The sequence below is a fragment of the Salminus brasiliensis genome, chromosome 14, assembly GCF_030463535.1.
Source record: "Salminus brasiliensis chromosome 14, fSalBra1.hap2, whole genome shotgun sequence".
Taxonomy (NCBI): Eukaryota; Metazoa; Chordata; class Actinopteri; order Characiformes; family Bryconidae; genus Salminus; species Salminus brasiliensis.
The window spans coordinates 10,584,179-10,601,304 of record NC_132891.1 but is presented as its reverse complement, the minus strand read 5'-3'; the positions used below and the strand labels follow the sequence as shown (position 1 = coordinate 10,601,304).

Here is a 17,126-nt window from a genome sequence, read left to right as displayed (position 1 = left end):
AAATAAAAGTCACTTATACTAGCAAACAGACGGTGTAAAAATAAAAGTCACTTATACTAGCAAACAGACGGTGTAAAAATAAAAGTCACTTATACTAGCAAACAGACGGTGTAAAAATAAAAGTCACTTATACAAGCAAACAGACCATGTCAAAATAAAAGTCACTAATACTAGCAAACAGACGGTGTAAAAATAAAAGTCACTAATACTAGCAAACAGACCATGTCAAAATAAAAGTCACTAATACTAGCAAACAGACCATGTCAAAATAAAAGTTACTAATACTAGCAAACAAACAGGCAGTTTCAAAATAGTAGTCATTAATAGAAATGCACAGACCAAGTCACAATGCTAAAGCTAAGTTAAAATAACTGTCTCACATGTCTGTCTGTTTATTTTAAATCAATCTGTGACTCAAAAAACGTCCAATCCGAACCCTGGGTTTTTTGATCCATTACACCACTGATATGGATGGATGGATGGACAGAAACTGTATATAATAAATGATATAAAATACATAAAACAAGCCTAAAAGAACTGTAGGCACATGTTTAGAGTCTGAGGAGTACAGTACAGTACGGGGTGATATGACATCAGCACTGAGACCTTGGCAGCCCTGTTTTTTCTTTGATTTTCTGACAAAGTCAGTCCTAAATGTTTACAAAAATAAGCTTTCTCTCTTTCCCTCTCTCTCTCTCTCACTCACTCTCACACACACACACACAGACATTCTCTCTCTGTCTCTTTCTCTTTCCTACTTTCAGCCCTCCCTGTGCTCTTAAGTGTTGCAGATCTTCCGAAAGAGAGGGCTGCAATTTTGTTCCTCCATGACCTTTTTTTCTTTCTTTTTTGTTGAAAAGATGCACTTACGCTAAAATTAAAGAGAGCAGCATCCTTCAGAGTAATTGTTTGCTTGAGTCATGTCTTTTTTGAAGCAGCTGTTGGAATTGGCTGTGCCGTCCTTTCAAGTGGATCTGCTATACGTTGGCTGTGTATGTCCTCCTCGTATGAACTACTTTCCTTCAATCGGTAGCTGGCAGGCTCTGGAGGAGCGCTTTGTGTGCGGCGCTGTTGGAGAGCTGAACACGTGCTGGATTCCTGATGAGTTCTGGGGCGTTTCTTGTCCTGTTTCTGGTCCTGCTAAGCTAGGCTACTCTGGGGCTGTGTGGAAGCCTATGGCACAGCTAGATCGCTGCTCTTTAAATACGCTGTTAAGTGTGTTTTCATTATTTCATTACGTTTGAGTGCTCTCAAAGCCTGCAGTGTGTGTGAGTCAGTGAGTGCGATGGCGTCACACTGTGTGTATATTAATTGGTGCCTCTAGTGAATTGCGTTTTGTGTATTTGTGTGTGTGTGCGTGTGTGCGCGTGTGTGCGTGTGTGTGTGTGTGCCTAGGGTCGTTTGGCAGCAGTAGAGTTTATCGGAGTGTTTTGTACCTGCAGGGCGCTGTTGCTCTTTATGCTGGTGCCGCTCCGCTGCTATACGTGTGCCATCAGTGCAGAAATGACATGTAGATTGTGATATCTCTCTCTCTCTCTCTCTCTCTCTCTGTCTCTCTGTCTCTCTCTCTTTCTCCAGCGCCAGAGATTGCCTCGCCTTCAGGCCCTGCACTGAGAATTAACTCACTCTGATGAGTTTGGCTGGGGATGCTATATATGAGCGAGAGAGAAAGAGAGAGTAGGAGAGGGTGAATGTAAGCGAGCAAGAGTAAAAAGACAGAGAGAAAGATAGACAGCAGAAAGACTAAGGTAGAGAGAAAGGGAGAGCAGGAAGAGGGAGAGAGAGAGAGAGAGAGAGAGAGAGAGAGAGAGTAAGAGCGAAAAAAGAAGGAAAGTGGGAGAGACAGCAGAAAGAGAGAGAGAGAGAGGAAAAGGAGAGAGGGAGAGAAAGTGGAGAGAGTGGCGGAGAGATAGAGAGAGGGAGAGAGTGGTGGCGAGAGAGAGGGGGAGAGAAAGGGAGAGAGTAACTGAGTGCAAGGGAGGCAGACAGAGAATTTGAGAGAGAGAGAAAAAGGAAAGTGAGTGAGAGAAATAGAGCAGCAGAGAGAGTAAAGCTGGAGAGAGAGAGAGAGAGAGATAGAGGACGTTGAAAGAACAGAAAATGACCAGTTTGTTCTTTAAATATCATAAAACTGTATAATCCGGAGTTTGGCAGTATGTGTACAGTGAAGTGTGAGAGAGAGAGAGAGAGAGAGAGAGAGAGAGAGGGGTAGAGAGAGCCTTAGCTTTGCATCCAAGATGGCTCTCTGTGTCTCCTGGTGGCCATATGGAAAGGAAGGCGTAGCGTGCGCTGAGGAAACAGCAGCCAGGGGAGAGAGAGGAATAAATAAAGGGAAGTGGGCTGAGAGCTGAGAGAAAAGAGGAATGTTTAAACACAGCCGACTCAATTTGGAATACAAGCCTGTGGGAGGCAGGTTCCCATGTAGCGTTTCTGCAGCGTAATAAATAGTCTTTATTTTAAAAAAAAAGAAAGAAAGAAAAATACGCACTCACACAAATCCACTGGATATGCACACTTGCACACTCGCGTATTGCGAGCATCGGTAATGCAGAGCTATAGATGGCATTGAGTCAGTGCTAAAGCAGGCGTCAGCGGAACGGGGCAATAAAGAGCGGCCCCCAAACAGCTAATCCAGCGCAGGCTCCTGCTTTTTCTGGCCTGTTTACAGAGCCCATCTCTCCAGCACAAGTGAGCTCTGTTATTATCTCCATTAATTATCCCTCTCTATTCAGACTACAGCCTTACTGCCTTACAAATCAGGCCCCAGCCGGCCATTATGGATGTGTGTGAGAGTGTGATTGTGTTTGTTTTCAGACATTTTTAGGACAAAGCGTTCTGATTATTTTGGTAGTTAACATTGTTATATGTCACTGCTTTCACTCAAAGACATTGAACCAATAGAAATGCTCCAAAATCGTTTAACATTGAAAAGCTCCTATTCACACAATATGTCCAAATGCTTATGGACACCCCTTCTAATAAATACATTCAGCTTCTGTTGCTGACACAAAGCACATGTGCAAATTCACACATGCAGCTTGTCTAGTCCCTGTAGAGGAGTATTGCCAATAGAATAGGACTTAAACCTATTAAACCTGTTGGCACCATGCCTAATGCCAGACATGGGGTATTGGGGTATAAATCCTCCCGGCATTGAGCTGTGAGTTGGGAATGAGGTGGGGTGGTGATCATCCAACATCCTGACCTGATCCAACATACACCACAGCTGCTGGTTGCGAGTGATGGAAGTTTATAGGACCTCTCAACCTTTGTAAGGGGACCTATAGGACCTGTCACATTATGTCAACATTCCATGAGGAATGGACCAATAGGGATTATCTAATAATACATGGAACAAAATCTTGTTATCCACTAGCCAAGTCTCCCCTCTTATGGTACAAAGCCACCAACACTGGGAGTGTGAACGCTAGTGCATGTTGTCTCTGAAACACGAGGAGCCAGCCAACTGCATCCTTTCAGCCAGTTCAAGCCAGTTATTCTTTCTTGGACTTCCCAAACTTCCAATGAAACCTCCAGTGATTGAGCCAAAATGTAGACCAGTGGTCTCCTACCCTCCTCCTGGAAAGCTCCCTTCTTCCAGGTTTCGACTCCATTCCAAATTAAACACCTCATTCAGCCGATCAAGGACTTCTGAAGGCAGTAATTAGTTGGAACAGGTGGAGCGATTAAGGTTGGATCCAAAGTACGCGAGAAGGTAGCTCTCCAGGAGCTAAGGTTGGAGACCACCGGTGTAGACAACTGCGCTAGTGAGAGATGTTGGGCAAAGCGTTTTTCCTTCTTAAAGGTCAGCTTTTCCTTCTCCTATCGAGGCAGTGACAGCCTGTAATCTTGTAGATCCTCAACATAAACCTAAATAGACATATTATGCCGTTTCTTTGTATTTGCTGAATGTAGTATATTAGGGAAGCTGATAACAGTAATTATGTGGTAAAATGTGCTGTGTGTTGTCTGTGGAGGATTTCATTTGACCTGGCTGTCCCAGATGTATGCATGTAATTGTATGCAACACATGTATGAACCCACTACCAGGCAAAATATGAAAGCAAATGTGTGTATGCGCATATAGATGTGTTTATTATATTACCATGTTGAAATGTTCATGATTGTACATACGATTATACCTTCAGAGTCATAAATGCTCTTATCTTTACAGCTCAGGGGCCAAGTGAGGTTTCTATATATATATATATATATATATATGTGGAATTTTTCCCAGCTGTGTGAGTGGCAGCTGACCTTGTCAGGCAGGCCAAGAGAAGCATGATGAACTAATAGACTTCACAGGGATCTGGGCTGCTCTGAGAGACCTCGCCCATATATATTTATAAACAGCTTGATGAGAGAGGAGCCGCCGTGTCATCAGGAAAGAAAATATGACAGCATGATTCGCCAGGTGATGGAAATGATACTTATTTGTTGGGAGCTGGGGAATATAGGTCAGCCGCAAGCTGCCGAGACGGCCAAGGGGAGGCGAGCCAGGAAGAAAAATCATCAAGCAGTGAATAGAGAGAGAGAGAGAGAGAGAGAGAGACCTGGAGAGAGAGGGAGATGGAGGTAAATAAAAAGGAAGAGGCTGATGGAGCAGACTAATAGAGCGAGGGCCCCGCGCTGGGGGATTTTTCTTCGTGACCATTCACAACAATCTGCTGTTGTGGGCCACACATTAAGCCCGTCCTCACCTTGTCTCCGCTGGCCGCCGAGGCCACTTTGCAGCTGGTCTCTTAAGAGCAGAGCAGAGCAGTGCTGGCTGCGGGCTCCGTCTCCTCCGTATGTCACCCTGAAAGCTGGCCCGTCTGGACCCCTGTCGTGGGGTGGAGGTTGGGGGGGGGTTGCGCCTGGGCACTGGGGCAGCTGTTTACAGGATACAGCCTCTTATAGAAGTAGCTCCTGCAGCTTTCGTAGTGGTGGCCTAACAGGTGCAGTAGATAAAGAAGTGCTTTTATCAGGGGTGGGTATGTGGAGGGGTGGGGAGGGGGTGCTTTGGGCAACACCATGTTGATTTATTGCTCTTGGCCCGCTCAGAGCCGTGGGTGGCCACTTAGCCATGCAGGGTGGCAGTGTTTAATAACACGGCCGGGTGCCTGGGCCCCGGGAGCTGTCCGCACAGCAAAAGCACTTTCCGGAAGCCAGGAATGGGCCACTTTATTAATGCGTAATAAACAGGCTGATGCCGCGAGTGCGGGGAGATTTATGCATGAGCACCTCTCTCCATTAGCACTAAATCAGCAGCTGTTATTATCAGCACTCTAATTGAATCCTCCAGGTTGTAATTGTCACTGGCCATACTCATTCAATCCCAGTTGGAATCGCATTCAGATTTGTCTTTTCCTGATTAATTGAGCTTCAGGACGTCATAGCTAGGGATCAAATGCATTGGCACTCTTCAGATCAAATAATCCAGATCTGAGGTGATTAGGTGTCGGTGGAAGAAGGGAGGAAATGCTGTTTGTTTTAAAGAGTCTGCTGGAGTGATTTCTGTGGACAGCCTCTTCCAGCCTTTGACAAGACTAGAAACAGGGTGATGGGTTGCCATGTTAGGATGGGGGAGAGAGAGAGAGAGAGAGACTTAAGCCTATAGAATTAGGAATTCTATGCAACAACTATAGATAATGAAAAGAGTGAGTCTCTCACATGTTCTGTCTGAAACTAGTGACCTTAAAGAACCCTTAAAGTGTTGGTGTAACACATTTTAGTCATTTTTAACCTCACTAGAATCATGTCCCTTTTGTTTTCAGTGTGTATTCCAACATTAGAAGCTCTAGGGTGGGGCAGTTTTCCTCTATGAGAGAGGAAAAAAAAGCCACTGTACACCCACCAACCACCCCGTCACACTGCACCGGATTTACCTGAATCCTCTGAATTGTGTGATGTTTAGTAGCTGAAATATGAAAAATGCTACATTGATTTAACAGGCAAGCTAAGACTCCTGCACACTGAAATGACATTACATGATAGTCGGTCATCTCTAACACTTCCCCACTGTCAGATAACAACACCAGCTACTTATAATGTGCTCCAGTACAGTACAGACAAAAGGTCTTAAATAACCTTTGACACAGCTTACTGCTAATAAACAGGATTTTGAGGTGGGATCTTGGTGTGGTTTCATGATCAGTCATTTATGTTTCAACTCTCAGCTTCATTATGGAAATGCTCCACTCATTCTGTTATGCTCTCATCCAGTAGTGAGCATTGTGTCTATAGTAAGAACTGTTATTCTTGTTGGTCTGTTATTTTGTTGGATAATGGGTTCTCCTTTTAAGTCTTTTAAGGTTTCTTCCTGTCGATCTGAGGGTGTTTATACTTGCCACTTGCCTCAGAGGAGGCTTGGACCTCTGTAAAGCTGCCTTGTGACAACTTCTGTTGTGAAAAAATGCTAAATGAATACATTTGAATTTAATTTTATTGAACTGAATCGAACTGCAAGGGTTAATGAGTAAAATGAATTTCTCCAATTCCAGTATCTTTCGTTTTATGCCTGTTTTCCCTCAGAATATTATTGGATCGTCTGAGTTATGAGATCATTTGATCGTCCAAATATGAATAATGCTACAGCCATGCTACAAGCCAGCTGATACTCGCTAAGACTTGTTAATGGTAACACTGTTATATAACAACATTGGCTAGTAAAAATACTAAACTGCTGCCAAAGCAACCTGACTAAACTGATCTGACGAGCTTGCTTGTAGCAAAATCCGTATTTCAGCTTTTTAATAACCATATAATTCCTAGGATTTAGTGATATTTGGTAGGAAATTGTACACATGGTAAAACATATAAGGATTGGAACATTGCTGTTTACCACAGGGGTGCTATTTACTTTTCCACTTAGACCCAGAGTTCCTAATATAAAAATGACACCACTGCAGAGGTCTACTGCTGAGAGACACCTATAGCAAACAGCCCTCTCTATTCATATACATTTGCAAGACTACAGGCACAAATAACAGTGTAACTACATTCGTGGTTGGAGTGTGTTATCCGGATCCCATGGTAGTCAAGCTCACATAGGGATCTGTGTGTAATGGAAACGTAGTTCCGTGTATAGAGATCTGTGAGTACTCTCAGCACAATACAGACAGCTTGCTTCCATTCATTGCTCCGACGTCTCTCTTATTTAGCTAGCTATTTTAAGGCTTCTGTGTATGTGTTCAGAGGGAGGCTTACAAACGATACAAAGTTGAAAAGCTATTCATCGCTGTTGAAGGACAATACACCATACTCTCGCCACACCTGGCTTTGGATTTGAATCCATATTTTCTTTTGAGAAGCAAACGTAGGCCTGCAAACCTCACCATCTGTTATTTCTCGCTGCCTTCAGACGCCTGGCTGAAGCAGGTTCGCTTCGAATCTGGCCTGATCTCGCCTCTCCAGACTGTGTCTCCAGACTAATGTCCACTAACTTCTCTTCCACAGATAAGGCCTGCGCTAACTGCTCGTTCGGCGCTATCTGCGACACGCAGACAGGCCGCTGCGTTTGCCCCACCGAGTGTGTGGGTTCACGACAGCCCGTGTGCGGCAGCGACGGGAACACCTACGCCAACGAGTGCGAGCTGAACGTGAAGGCCTGCACCAAGCAGCTGGAGCTCCGAGTTCTGGCCCGTGGAGAATGCAGTGAGTGCCCGCCCGCCCGCCCGCCGAAAACAGCCCTCCGCTCCTCTCTCATCTCTCATCGCACATTCATTCTCCCCCACCACGCACGCAAAGGACAGCTGACCTTCATGGCCATGTGCGGTGCATGACTTTCAGCGCTGCCTTCGCATGGTTGCCAGATATGACGTCAGAATTACACTATGACATTTGTGTTCTTGTTTACCCCTTGTAAAAAGTGCACACTACAAAACCATAGAAGAACCATATTTGGTCCCATAAAGATCCATGTTTGTAATAAAGATGTATGAGTATGAAGAAGCACGTCAGTTGCAAGTTGCAAGGGTCTTTAGACCTTTACTCACACATCTCCACTACAAAATGATTCTTTATGGAACTAAAAGTGGTTCTTCTATGGCATCTAACCATTTTATTTTGTAAGAGTAATGCAGTGTTTACATTATGACTGTAGATGGACGACGACAAACAGAATGCCTGACATTTTTCAGTGGCAAATACCAGTGTCAGTGGTCAGCAAAACATCAACATTGTTTTCTGACCACTAAGCGTCACTGAGGTCCAACCGTATCAATGAAACCCAAATTTCACCATTACACCATAAGAAGGTTGGCATGTGTTCAGAATTTTGGGATAAATTAATGGCCAACACCATCGTCACACACGCGAGAGCGGGAATGGCACAGTTATTCCAGTAATTCTATCACCATGGTAACTAATACATTCATAAAATACCACATATATATTTGATATACTAACAGGAAATTTGCTCAACAGGCTGCCTTATCTTTTTATATAGCAAAAATGTCTAAAAGTAGTAAGTTAAGGAAGCATGAACCCATCTTACATTCTGTTAACTTACTGTGTGCAGTTCAATCAGCTTAATTTTAACGAACTTTTAAGTGAAAGGTTCCGTATAGTGTGAAACTATGAAATTCTCTATCTATTACATTATATCCACCAATAAATGTCATGTATTTAAACTGGTTAGAAAAAAAAAATGATGACAATTTTTGTGATGTCATAAAAACCACCCATTCATATTAAAGCTAAAAGGAGTGTTTCAGCCTGGACAGCCTTATGAATGAGGCAGAATAGAGGGATGCCAGTCAGAACAGAGGTCATTCAGATATGTCGGCCTTAATTGCACAGCACTGAAATCCTCCTGCTTAATTCTTATTCTAGAAAATGGTCATTATATTGGCTATTTTGGTCATAAAGCTTTAAAAAGTGAACATTGTGGAAATACTTCAAAAGCCAGAAATGTGAAAGAGACCATCGTTTACAGTGTACTTTGATGCGTGCCAGTGTTGACCACACACTGGTGGTGATTATATCATTGCTGACATTTTTTCAACACAAATATGTAAACACAGCATAACAGGCCCAGCGGTTATGGTTGGAAATAAAAATACAAGACATTTTTTAATGACTATGAAAGTCATAAAAAATGACCTTCTTATTTTCAGCCTCCCTTAATCTGCACTTTTTACACTTTTTTCATTTGTTTCCTCTTCTAATTTCGACTTAAAAGGAAATACAGATCAGGAGCTCGTATTTGAGAGGCTCCAGATACCAAATGAAGGCAGCGCAAGACACAGTCTATAACACTGTCACCCATACTGTAACATACTGCCCCTTGTTTATTGAATGCACATATCAGTTATTTATATGCCCAGCAACTATACATGCTCGATGCCTGGAGTATGCTATGCATGCGTATGTGTTTTTTTCATATACCATGTCCTTGTGTGTGTCTCTTTGTGTGTGTGTGTGTGTGTCTGTGTGTCAACAGAGACCTGTGGCGGCGCTGTGTGTAGCTGGGGTGCCCACTGTTATCAGAATAAGTGCGAGTGCCCTCAGTGTGTAGGTGAGCCCATTAAGCGTGTGTGTGGCACGGACGGCAACACCTACAACAACCACTGTGAACTGCGCCTGGCCTCGTGCACTCTGAAGAAGAACATAGCGGTGGCCAAGCCCGACATGTGTGATGAAGGTAGGCTGCCTGCTTATGTACACGCTCGAAATTGTACATCGCTGTGTGGACGTTCATGACACACTTTTTTTGCATGCAGTAAAATGCAGCAGAGGATGTATATTCTTACTGTCAATCAAAAACCTTGTATCTCAATTTTTGCTGATTTTGGCTTTCTGACATAATGTGAAGCTGGCAGTTGTTCTTTATATTGTGTCAGAATTTTTCTGATGAACGGACCAATAGAAATGCTCTAATATTAATAATGCCAGGCAATACATTTTCAGTCAAAATACCCATATGTAGAGTGCATTAATAGTATTAAGGCTTAATTTAATTACATTTAATTTAATTACATTTAATTTAATTTAATTTAATTTAACTTAACTTAACTTAACTTAAGTACATTTTTGTGTTATTTTTTTCATTAATTGATTTATTTATTCATTCAAGTCCCATTATATAAAATATATAAAACATAGTCCACTTCTAAAGCAGTTTAAACCACAAATGCAAAATTCAAAAAGAGAGAATTTGATCACTTTTTCTAGTCAATTTCTGCATAATTATATTGCTAAGTCATGGAAAAGTCATGCCGGGTGTTTTAAAAGTTGTCTTAACAGTGTTTGTGATTGGAACTAGACAGGGTTCCTACGTGCTCTGGGAAATTTGGAAAACATGGACATTTAGTAAATGGTTTTCCAGTCGTGAAAACCAAAATGGGAAATTAGCAAAAATTATGTCCTGGAAGTTGTAAGCAATTGAGCCACTTATATTACATATTTTAGGCAATTATGCCCTATTTATTGAAATGTGTCATGCTGCACTGTCATGTCGACAGATACAAGACAGCAGCACCCTGTCATCACAGTGTTTAACATTAGTAAACCTAACACTATATAGACAATAAAAACTGTATGTATATAATTGGAACTTGTATTGTCAGTCGGCGGTTAGTCCAGCCGCAGTTCATTTTCTCCTAATTTGGTGTCAAGTGTACACATTTTAATGAGGATGTGAGTCATTATTTCTGCCATATGTAAACGCACATATTTTCTCCTGGAATTGTGATTAATGATTAAGGCATGAGAGCAAAAAGCGTTAGCTTTCGCTGTGCTCATGACTTTCTGTTTAACTTGCAATATGGCTTCCTTTCCGTACAGCCATTATTTCACTCTGGATAACTAGTCTGTCCGTCTCCAAGGGCAATTCTGAAAGCAATGAGCCTCAGATGTGAAAAGCACCAGAGGATTTACTGAGGGATTTGCATCTTACAGAAGAGATTTGCATATAGTACAGGGTGTTGAATAGTACATCCAGTAACCTTGTGTGTAAAACCAGTAATGGTAATGTATGTTGTTTTGCATGGGAGTCATGGAGACTGTTCTGGAAAAGTCCTGGAAAATGTTGCCATAAAGGGTTGTTACACCTCTGACTTGTCTACAACAAAAAAATAGACATTTTATTTATTTGTTTGGGGATTATTTTGCCATGTACCCATCCGCCATGGATTTATTAAAAAATATATATTATTATTTTATTACACAACCTTATTGCAAAATTAGGAGAATACTGTCTCAGGCGTGAGGCATATTCATATCCATTTCATTTAATAAATTCCTGTGAGGTAACACCTAAACATGGGTGGAGTTCCCCTTTAAGTTGATAAGTCACTAAACAAACCGCTTTATTTGATAGAATACTGTCAAATATTCAGTTGAACTCAGTCTTGTAAGCGACTCCCTGCAGGATATGAATATTTGACAGTATTCTGTCAAATAAAAGCATGTGTTTATGGGCGGGGCATGAACAGGTCAGTTGAGGTCACCGCCACCCAGCCCCCTTGGCTCCTGTTTTTGGGAGCGTTTGCTGCCGTCTCACTGTCCTGCTACTGTACGTGTCTGTTTCTTGCCGGCCGCAGCACATCAGTGCCAGATGCTAACGGCATGAGACAGAAGTTTTAGCTGATCCTAATACGAGCAGAAAGCGGGAGACAGATAGACAGATGCAGCCGAAGCATGAGACGTAACCGACTCCAGGCCAAAATCCCTATTATTGTTGACTCTCTATACGGCTCCTGTGGTTTTGCTGCCTGAGGCTGTCTGGATGAGCGGCTCGGCTTTAACACTGGGCTTCATGCAGTCAATTTAGCATCGCCTCATTATCTGTGCCGATTGACCTTTCGTATGTGGAGCATGAAATACTAGAATTTTTTTCCCCTTTTATGCCCAAGAAAAGTGCATTTTCTCCTTCTGCCTCTCTCACACACACACTCTATCTGTCTGTCATCCCTAACAACCCATTGACGAGTAACAATCGTCACGTTTTCTGCTCTCTTCTTTCACACCGTCTCATCACTGCTTTTGTGTTTGCCCTCCTGAGGGCTGTGGAGATGTTGCTTTTAGAGACCGGCCTGCTCAATAGGCTTTTCCCAGAGGCCACGGTTTCAGCATCCTTCTGCCCGTGCCCTTGCTGTGGTCATATGACCCAGCTGCAGCTAAGGCAATGTTCTGGCTCCGGGCTTTAAGCCTTTGTGCAGGAACAATAGTGATAGGGGCTGGCGCGATGGGAAAGAAGAGGCTATTTTATCTAGTGGGGCACAGTATTCAGTGTTGACCTATAGCTCTCTTCCAATCTGCCGCGTTTATCTGATGGCTAGGCCCCTCAGAGCGTTTACTTTGGTGCTTACCATAACTCCTCTGCAAAAATACAGTGTCAAAAGCAGAAAATATGTTCTTGCCGGACCAGCGGGGGCTTGGGAACGCGAAGGCGATTTATTCATTTATTCAGAGCGGGCTTTAAAGCCCGTGTTCATTAGTTACTGGAAAGAAATGGGAGTGTTTTCTCACTCTTTTATTTTGCGGTAATGAAAAATGACAGTGTTCCCAGGGTTTGGCCGCACGGGGAAATTTATCACCTGTTTAATTTCACACTCCGCTAGGCTTAAGCTCAGCCTCTTTGTAGACACTGACAAAGTGGCGGGCGAGTGCGGTGCATCACCTGGGAGCAGCCGCCCCCCTCTTAATTGAATACACGTTTGCTAAATAGGATTATGTGTCGCAAATATCGGAATGATACACCGGAGCAGGGCAGAGCATCAGCAAGTAAGTCATAAGCCATGATTGGAGGATAAGTCCAAGTGAGGGACCAGGAGAGGGCAGATGTTAGGGCTGTAGTTGGTTTGATTTGGTCATAATCAGTTAGTCAGAGTTTTTAGCATTTGAGAATTTGAGCTCACAGGGAAACATCCAAGCGGACCAACATGCATCACAGCAAACAGTAAATATGGGAAAAAGGTCCTGTGTTCTGGACTAGTGCATATTTCTGTGCCATTTAACCTGTAGCAACAGCAGAGGTTGCATTTGTTCATAGCTATAGGAATTGTCTGGGCAGTATACCGGCGGAGTACACTTGATAGTTGGGTCGGATCAAGGCTTAATTTGGACAGGACCGAGACCACCTCCTCTTTAGGGTCTCAGTGTGGTTGTACTGGTCGGCATTTCTGTATTCACACATGCCCAGACAAATCGCACCAAGGGTGAAAAGGGCGAACCAGGGTCTGATTTAACCACACTGAAAAGCGCAGGTGTGAAAACGCCCTTAGGGTGCAGGTACATGCTCGTTCATGCTCATTCCCAGGCATCCATACGTCATCTCACACACTCCTCAAACCATGTCTCAGGTAATCTCACCTAGACTGTTGCAGGGTTTGACAGCACATGTCATCCTTTTATAAAATATATAACAATGAACAAAAGAATATACAAAATTCCGGCTTTGTGGAGGATGCTACATTTTTCAATGCAACTTACTGTGCTTTTGTCCAGATGTTGTCCAAAGGGCTTGTCCAGACAGCATTTGACAGTTAACACCCCCCCCCCCAAAAAAAAAAACAAACAAAAAAAACAAAGTGTCTTAGAATGTATTAAACACAAACTGTCTACTAAACCAGACAGTAACATATTTAACGGCTTTATCTGACGCTAACTAGCCTAGCATAATGTGTAAGGCATATTAAATGTTAAGGATCGCTACACTGACATATTTGTGGTATGCCGGTCTCTTCCAGTCTCTAACATTTTTTTGATTATAATTATTATTTTATTATAATTACTATTCTTGGTCTTATGTGGTCTTCTTTATCATGGCCTAATCAGCTTCGATGGCCGCATGGAAAGCAGTGCTGTTGTGCACTAAGGATGCCTGAAATGAATTTTTGATTTGTTCAACCAAAGCAGCTATGATTTAGAAGGAGCATTTTCACAAAAACCTTGTGCCTCCATTTTTGCATCTTAAGTACCTCAGGCTTATTATGTTTTGGCGTAATGTAAATGTAGCATTTTTTTATGATGAATGGGCCTCGAGAAAATGACTTACATTGACGTCAATTGAAAGTTAACTTTTTTATTTTCTTCAGCTGTAAAGTTGCTGTTTTGTAGATACATGCTGTTTGTGTGGAAGCGACGCTAAATTAAACGAACTGCTTATTTCTGTGGCTCATTAAAAGACGTTACATATAGAGAAGCGAATCCCAGCGTAAGAACCAAATATTTGATTAATGTGGCCAGTGCTAGCAGACCCCATTAGCTTCATAGCTCCATTGCAAAGCTAAAGGAGCAAGTTTAAGACACTGATCATGTCCCGGCTGATGGACTACATTTGAGTTAAGAGGAAAATTGTCTAAATTAGATTTCCCGCCCAGCTGTCACTTTAAGACACCGCTCTGTTTCCGAGGCCCAGCGGCGGGAGTGAAGCTCTATCACTCTTTACGTTGGCTGGGTTTTATTGGCTCTAACGTGCTGTCCAGCTCTTCAGTGCCTCGGCCTGACAAATTACCAACAAACAATAGGTAAACAAACTCCTTGTGTATCTGTCGCAAAAGGCCAAGGTGTGTATTTGCCTTTGTGCCTGTGTCACATGGCTGTCTGCTGTGCGTGATTAATGTGTATGTTGATGTCTCCTAAGAGAGAATGTGAACGACTGTGCACGAGCGTGCGAGAGAGAGAGTGAGAGAGAGTGAAAGCACCTGCGTGTGTGATGGTGATGGTTTGCTGTGCATTTGCTGAGGGATTAATGCAGTGCCATGTTACTGATAGTGGAGCACTTTCCTCCACTGAGCCGGAGCTTACATCCGAAGGTCAGCGTGCTCTCCTCCAGCATTTCTCTGTGTCCTCTCATGCTCTCTCGTCCCTCCGTTTCCCCGTCCTCCAGTCTGCCCGCCTGCCCATCTCTCAGAAAAAATTCATTATAGGAGTATTGTGCTGTCTGTCTGTTTTTTGTATGAACTTCTTTCTCCTCTTCTCTGTTTATCCTCTCGGCTTCTTGTTCTTCTGTCTGCCTTTTTTTATTCATTCAGTTCTTCATCTTAATGGAAATCCCATGCCTAAATGGACCCTCGTTAGGACATGATTGAGTAAAAGGGAAGAGGAAGGGCTTTGAGAATAGCTGATGCAGACGTCTTTGCCGGATTTGCTAATTGAAAGGTTCGTCTGCGGTGCGGGTGGCAGTGACATCAAAGGGCAGAAACTAATTAGCACCCTCCTCGTCGTCCCCCTCCTCTTTGGGCCTTCGGTTTTTATTTATTCACTTCATACCCGGTATTTTTCTTTATTTAATTTTTAGTCCTAATGCGTGAGTAGAATATAGACTATGAAAGTATCCTTCTATTGCTTAGCTTGCATAAAAGGCCTTAGGTGCCCCGAAGAGCTTCATACATACAAATGATTACGGGAGTGCTGCGATTGGGGTTCTGAGCTCGGAAGCCTCGCTTTAAAGAAATTTACTGTACCGGCGTGTGCTCAGAATCCACATGGGCCCCTTGCAGTTCAGTCCTGCTGGACAACACATGCACTAGCCTAATCATAGCCAAGCTACAGGAGTGGGCTCCTACAGAGAGAGCCGCTGTCGATGTGTTTGAACCATTAAGATGATCCCTGGCTCTGGCAGTAGACAAGTGCTTCAGAAGGTCTGATCTGATTTATTAGTAAGAGCAAATATAATATTACATCATGAAACGCTGTCCAAAAGTTTGTAGACACTAGCGCTGTGTATTGGTAGGAACCTGAAGATACGGCACGTGTCACGATACATGGGGTTACAATGCGATATAAGTAGCCTCTACTCTTATGAGAAGGCTCTTTTTTTTTACAAGATGTTGAAACATTGCTGTGAGGATTTGATTGAATTTGTTGTGTGAGGTCAGGTACTGACGTTGAGTGATTAGTTCTGGATTGCAGACGTCACTCCAGAGCATTCCAAAGGTTCTGGATGGAGCTCCATCACTCTATAGATTGCAGTTCTACTGCTCCACAGGCATTATGTCCCTCTAGAAGATGCTTATGCTTGTCTTTAGACTCATGATCAGCGGCTCCGGAGCGCCCCATTCTGTTGGCATTGCTTTTCTTTGATTGTACAAGGTGGTTGGCAATGGGTGCACCTTAAAATAGTTGAATTTACCAATTAGAAGCGGTGTCCAGATACTTTTGGATCACCTTCAGTGATCAAACCTTGAGAATGCATTTAGCAACTATATGTTGCACCCATTGCTGACACAAATGTGCAAATACACACACACACAGCTTGTCTAGTCTCTGTACAGAAGTACTGCCAAAAGATTAGGACTCTCTGAAGCAGATGTCTAATGCCAGGCATGGGCTAGAGGGGTATAGACCCCCTCCCCAGCAGTGAGCTGTGGAGCAGTGGAACTGTGTTTTCTGGAATGATGGATGGTGCTCTATCCAGTACTTTTGGGATGAGTTGGGAATGTGAGGATCAGGTGGGTAGGTGATCAAATCTTGTCAAATCCTTATAGCAATGCTCCTCGGAAATCTAGTAGAAGGCTTCCCTGGATAGTAGAGACAGTTACTCCAACAAAGGCGGGATAAACTCTTTTTAATACCCTTGATTTCAGAAGAAATAATGAATACGTAGGTGTCCCAATACTTTTGTCTATATAGTGTAGTACTGACTACACATGTAATACAGCATACACTAATTAATCATTAATTAACCAGCCTATTTATCCATACATTTGCTAGCATGACAGAAAAGGCCATGCTATCCCTTTATCATGCGGTCATTGTGGCCCGCCCTATTAATCCGTACATTTGCTGCCGTGACAAAGAAGGCCACAGTATCAGCTCACTATATTAGGCACGTCCTATCATTGATCATGGTCTGGAGCCGAAGCGTAGAGTGTAAAGAGAGAACTGTTTGCGCAGTGTATCTTATGTGACCAGACCTCTAGAGTTGAGTGCCTTCATTGTTTCCAGTTCGAGGCTAATGAACTGAATGCCCTTCCAAAGTATGGATCCAGTGGGACCATGTCAGTGTGGAGTTTTGATAAGCGCTGCAAAAAAGGCTAGAATGCAGCTGCTGTTGCTGCACCCTTGGCCCTGCGCTGCACCCTGACCCGCTCCATAATCTGCTTAAGGAAAAGCTTTATGCTAAGTGGCAGTTTCACCGGCATCGTATTGATTTTCCCATCAAGCTGAGCGAGCTCGCCTCGACCAGGCTCGTCTAC

At 43.1% G+C, this 17,126-nt stretch overlaps 1 protein-coding gene across 7 annotated transcripts in view; it reads left to right on the top strand.

Moving 5' to 3' along the window:
* agrn (agrin) overlaps positions 1-17,126 on the top strand; it is a 292,247-nt gene that overhangs the window by 211,039 nt on the left and 64,082 nt on the right. For all 7 annotated transcript variants that reach the window (XM_072656450.1, XM_072656453.1, XM_072656449.1 and 4 more), the window contains 2 exons: positions 7,438-7,635; positions 9,425-9,625. In XM_072656450.1, the coding sequence (XP_072512551.1) occupies positions 7,438-7,635; positions 9,425-9,625 (399 nt within the window). The remainder of the gene's footprint in view (positions 1-7,437; positions 7,636-9,424; positions 9,626-17,126) is intronic.